Here is a 6,024-nt window from a genome sequence, read left to right on the forward strand (position 1 = left end):
ACGAGCACAATTGCATTTCATCGATGGCAATTTGAATGCACAGAGATATCGTGACAAGATCCTAAGGCCCATTGTCGTGCCATTCATCCGCCACCATCACCTCATGTTTCAGCATGTTAATGCACGGCCCCATGTCGCAATGATCTATTTAAATTGACTGATTTCCTTATATGAACTGTAAATCGTTGCATGTTGCATTTATATTTTGTTCAGTATAATTCCACTGCTCTATCTATCGCTACAGATATTCAGTCTGAGACTGCCATCGTAGAAGTCGTAGATGCTGACGTCAAAGAGAGGGGCGTTGTACAAAACAAGTCATTAGCGATTGGATCGTTTCTAACCAATCAGAGCATTAAAGCCAACCAAAGTATGCTTTACCCAGGTGTTTAGGGTCTGGCCCAACCAATCGGTTTCTGGGACCAATGAGAATGATTGGAATGTGTTCACATTTCTGCTGAGTCCCCAACAACTGGATGTTCCGGTTTTCAGGGGAAATTAAGAGCTTTTTGGATGTTATTAACAAGGCAACACTCCATCTTAACTCCTCCTCCACATTTACTGGATTGGTTGAACAGTGCAGAAGAGAACCTCCCTCTACAGTTTTTTTTTGTTCTCGTCAAGACCACTATGTAGGGGATCTAGTTTCAGGCATTTATTTTACGCCTGCTACATTAGGTTAACATTYGAGAAGTTGTCGGYGAGGAGATCAAATCCAGACTCACCGTGGAGCAGAAACGTTAGTGGGTGAGGCATTTGACCGAAGCGATATGGATGGGTATAGCCAGGCAAGAACAATCATACTTCATATAGGCTACTGGGTGAATCTTTATGAGTTGCCTGGCTCAAGAGATGTGGTGTGATAAATGACTAAGGATTGTGCAGCAATAATTAAAATAGAAAGGTTGCTACTGTACTTTTAAAATTATTAGAATGCATGGACATAAATAATCAGAAATAACCATTTAATAAACATGGCTGGAGGAAGTGAAAAGCAAGGGAGAAGGATAGAAAGAGACAAAGGATGGAGGAGAGAAATGCAGGGGCTAACCAGAGAAGAGACAGACCTGTCACCAGAGGACTAGACTGATAAAGACATGTTCAGTTAAGCTGTGATAGCTCCCTCAATATTTAATTAACCACTCACATCAAGATAAAGATTAATTACTTTATGAAATTAAAGTCTTCAGGGGAAGAAGTCCCTACCTAGGCTTCCTCCCGGATGAGGGGGAAGGATGGAATCATTGCCTGGAGTGAGKAACCTATGAAAGGCAGTCTTTATTTTAAAGTTGGTCACTTTCACTGAATCCCAGTGATGCGTAAACTCGTCACAGAACACTGCAAACATGGAAATAAAGGTTTTATGAGGGAGCATCAGATTTAGAGAACATTTTCTAGATCAAAAACTATTTCCCCTGGTTGCTTTTAATACTAACTCAGTGCAGGTCAGCAGATTAGTTTTGTGAGAGCCTGTGGTAGCTGGGAATGGAATATAGAAATGCTATCTAGTGAGATTGTAATCCAGTCCCCATCTTGTTGCTTTTGGGCTGTTTGAACCCAGTGATATGCCATGGTTGAGAGTACAGTGGAGGAAGGGGAGTGGTGTAACTGGAGCCAGACGTACCAATGGGATTAAGGATTTAGTTTAGAAAACCCAGAATTACTGAGCTGTGTTGGCCAGCCCCATAGAGACATAATTGCCAGATGACATACAGTACATAGCCCATTTACTTATAGCCTTAGCGCCAGTCTGTTTGTGCCATCATGGCAAAAATTGTTTGGCTTGATAACGTCAGCAATAGTTGTCAAAGGCACAAACAGATCTGGGGCCAGGGTACTTTTTACTGCAGTCAAAAGCCAAGATTTTTTCCAGTCAAAAAMCTTTATCACATCTATGGCAACACAAAGTAATGCATTAATGTTGCATGTGTACAACGAGAAAGGCAAGATTGCAAGGAATTATGTTAAGGCTCTAGGTAGTAACCACAAATGTGATCAGATTATTTTATCCCAATCAATCCTTAATTTGAAGAACCACCTGACCCGATATGTTTAGTGAGAATGTATGCCTACACCTATGATGGTTCATTGGTATTAGCATTAAACCATGCACCATTAGTTTAAATACACTTAAATTGTTCAGGATAAAGCGTCCATTATAAATGTAAGTTTTTTTTAAATCCAGTTCAGGGACACAAATTAAGCCAATCCTGTAATAAAACTGACATGCAAAGGATTTCCCATWGCAAGTGCTTCTTAGTCCAAAATGAATTTGAATCTGTGTCCAGGAATCCAGCCCCCAAATTAAACAGCGCAGTCAGCTCAGATAGTTGTATGGTTATGGGCACCACCTTGTGGTTGTAAATAAAACATGCATACTACATAAATTACAATCAAATTATTTATTGGGACATTGAGTTCATGAATACAAAATTGGGGTGGTTAACATGACCACAGAAAATATTTACAGACATATCTACAAATCGGAATGAGAATTTGTTTTGCAAACAGATGACAGGGAGTGAGAAAGAGGGATGAGTGGACAAGTCTGTTGATCTTCCTCAGGGGCTGGATAGGTCAAKGGTTAACAAATGAGCTTGAATAAGAACACTGATCATAGAAAAGACGGGGGGATCCATTAGTAGAACCCTTTCACCGTTGTCTAGCCATCTCAATTCAGATGCATTAATCAAARTGATATATCAAGCTGATATCAGTTAAAGATACATCAACCTGTATTTAGACCCATATTACCATAACCTCTCATGGATGCTGGAAGAGCTAGCCAAACAGTCACCACACAGAAATGTAGAATACAGATAAAACCAAAACCCAACAGCGATGCCATCCCTTTCCCTCTCTCACAACAGGAAGTTCCTCCTCCCCATCCACAGGAAGTAGGAACCAACCCCGTTTTTCCATTGGACTTTTGACCAGGGAGGTTTAGGATGCCTCCTCATCAATCTTGGGTGCCAGGTAGTACTTAATGTGGCCCATGTCAGCTATCTTGTACTCCACCACTGTCAAAGAACAGATTAGTCAAATTAGATCAGTCAGACACCAGGAAACAAAACCCCACAGTACARACTAAGATGTGTGTTTATGGGTCTCGTTAGGGGGCAGGGTACCTACCGAGGGGGATGTCTGCAGACATGCTGAGGATGACGGTCTTGGAGAGGGGTGTGGCCTTGGTGAAGAAGTTAAGGTAGTTCAGTGCGAAGATCAGCTGGACTGGTTCYTTCATCTCAATAGTCACCTGAGTGTAAGGAAGGAGGGAGGGATTGGTCTCAAATAATATAGTGCATTATACAGGTAACGAGTCCTCATTTGGGGGTGTTAGACCCCCCCCCCCATACTTACAGCTTCCTCCTCCTTGTCCACATTGCTGGTCTGGGACAACTTGACGTTGCCGGTGCCCAGCTCTCCCGTGGCAGAAAACTTAACGCCATCCTTTGCACAAGAGATCATAACGGCGTCACCAATCTGAGAAAGGTCACGGCAGATACGAGCAAACTCCCCTGATGGCATCTTCACCACACAGCTGTACTCCTGCTCCTGGGGTAGGGAAGAGAATGATGTGAGAATGTGGCTACTGAGGTGGTGTGATCTGGTGACAAATGCTACTGCCACTACYACTATTATTACTTAATGGAATGTCGGGAGAAGAACACTTACTGGGATTCCCAACTGTTCTACATCAAGATCCATCAGCTTCATCTCATAGTCGGACACCTTTTCCTGGTCTGAAAGAGCGAGACAGATTAACACTCATCTCTAATTAAACATCTAAATACATTACCAAGCATACATAAATGATAACAATGATAACAATKATGGTTCCTGACTCTTCAAGTCTTACTAATGGTATGAACCTCTATTTGGGGAATATATATAAAATCAAGCTCGAAATGAAATGCCTACAGTAAGAGTAGAGCTATTGATACGGATAGATGGATAAAGGTACTCACTGAGAGTCTCAAAGACAAGGGCGAGTGTGTCTGCGTTGTCTTCTGCTCTGAGAGTGATGATGTCCTCATTCCCCGCACACTTCAGGATCTTTGACATACTAGGAGGAAGAGGGTGGTAGACCAGTCAGCATCTGGCATACTGTTAAAGGAACAAGTTTTAAAACAGTATTCCTTCTTTTGAGTGATCAGTCTAAAAAGTTGTCACCATTATCAGGTCTGTCTCAAAAGATATGGTGTTTGAGTAAAACGATGGCATATATTCTTAAATTGCTGACGCCCCGTAAAGACGACAAGTAGATTCGATATGTTGTGTGTAAGGCTATTTGAATAATTGGCGTATTTGAATAATTTAACTCTGCTCTTTCATTGGCTATGTAGCCATGTGATTCAAATGTAAGTCATCATGCCACTACATGAAGCACCATTGTCGAAGTCAAGATCTACTAAAAGTTAGATAGTATGATAATGTGATTGTATGTGGTTGGTAAGCGTGATCATTTGATCCATTTAGCCAATTTCAGAACAATAATGACTGACGTCAGCTGACCTTCGCGGGTTCGAGAAATTCGCGCCAACCATCACGCAGAGAACGCAGTGGATTTGGCGCTCAAATTACGTCACACATTTTCAAAAGACGGCTTTGCACCATACATGTTGCAGTATAACAGTAACATGCCGATTTACCCGTAACTAAAACTTAACATCTAATATGTCCTCTTGTTACAGTAAAAACAACTATGACAGGAGAGTACACCTTCAAGACGCCAACTCAAGAAGRCAGACAAACGCTAGTTACCTTACTAACTGGCTGTAAATCCAGCCAATTAGACAAATCATAAAATATATAACTACATTCCTGCTAAACTTAACGCTAAGTTATCGTTATCTGGCTTGCTAGCAAGCTAAACTTCAATCATACTGCCATATTCAATCAGTTCTGCTCACCTGCTAAGATTGACTCCCATGGCGAGGTTGCGGTCGCAGCGGTAAGAGTCGAACCCGTCGCTGCGGAGGGTAAGCTGAACTAGGGAGACGTGGGACGAATCCATACTCTGGAGAGAAATACCCGACGAGCTCACGTCCCAACAGGCCTCTGTGATCAGGTCCTTCAGAGCCTCCAAAACTTTCTTCAGGATGGATCCCTGTACCAAGCGAGCCTCAAACATGATGGAATCTGTGTTTGGTTCAAGTAGAACTAAGAAAATATTTACTGAGACGTTTTCCCGTCAACTTCAGTGTTTTTAGGTCTAAATGTTGCTAGCTTGGTTACAAAAGATCTCCTATTCTCGCGTCACAAAGTGCGACACAAGTTGTCTCTTCTCTTTCTGGAGGGAAACTGGTTTGTGCAGCTCACTCGCGCGCGCTAAACTTGCTTTAATGCGAAAGCGTCATTTCCGTAGAAACGTGCTAATCCGGCTCCTCCCACGGAAGAAACTGAGGTACGCTATTCTCCATCTTGATCTAATTTTATCCACTTGTACATACCCGTCATACGCATGCATTGAGGCAAAATGGTATGCGTTACAACCTATTTGACACCGCCTCTCCAATTGCAAGGAAGTGATCAAAATAAGCAAGTCCGACATACTGCACYTTTTTACATCGATTAAACATTTGATCTCAATACAGTTTTCAGTTCCCAAAACTAAAATCTGTTATGAACAGAGTGGACTAAGTTTTGTAGACTTTACCCTTTGCAAAAGTTTACAAAAATCGCGCTGTTTAGGAGTGCAAAGGCGAATTATGTTATTGCACACTTCACATTGTAGCCGTTGCGCCAATAGGATATCGCTATCGCGTACTGGGCTCTGCCCATAATACCTGCCCACTATGACTCATTTGTTGCCATTGGAAACGACAAGCTGTGGTCTGTTGGTTTAGTTATGAAAACATATTTGGTGCAATAATAAAGACCATAGACCATTTTCTTWGTTTGCATACATTGCCGCACGAGGGCGATGCGCGCAAGTTGATGACAGAGCATGGGGTAGTTATTTTAGAACACCAGCAAAAATGTCAATGAGCATTAGCATTCTAGCTAATAACTGCGGCATCC

General features: G+C 42.0%; 1 protein-coding gene across 1 annotated transcript; it reads right to left on the reverse strand.

Annotated features, from left to right (window-relative positions):
- Positions 1 to 2,387: 2,387 nt before the first annotated feature.
- On the reverse strand, positions 2,388 to 5,336 carry LOC111974502 (proliferating cell nuclear antigen). The gene is made up of 6 exons (XM_024002225.2): positions 4,914 to 5,336; positions 3,969 to 4,066; positions 3,676 to 3,743; positions 3,361 to 3,555; positions 3,133 to 3,256; positions 2,388 to 3,020 (listed from the first exon to the last, which is right to left on the reverse strand). The coding sequence occupies exons 1-6, from the start codon at positions 5,132 to 5,134 to the stop codon at positions 2,944 to 2,946; spliced, it is 783 nt and encodes a 260-aa protein (XP_023857993.1). The 5' UTR covers positions 5,135 to 5,336; the 3' UTR covers positions 2,388 to 2,943.
- Between the last annotated feature and the right edge of the window lie 688 nt (positions 5,337 to 6,024).

The sequence above is a fragment of the Salvelinus sp. IW2-2015 genome, linkage group LG15 (assembly GCF_002910315.2).
Source record: "Salvelinus sp. IW2-2015 linkage group LG15, ASM291031v2, whole genome shotgun sequence".
Taxonomy (NCBI): domain Eukaryota; kingdom Metazoa; phylum Chordata; class Actinopteri; order Salmoniformes; family Salmonidae; genus Salvelinus; species Salvelinus sp. IW2-2015.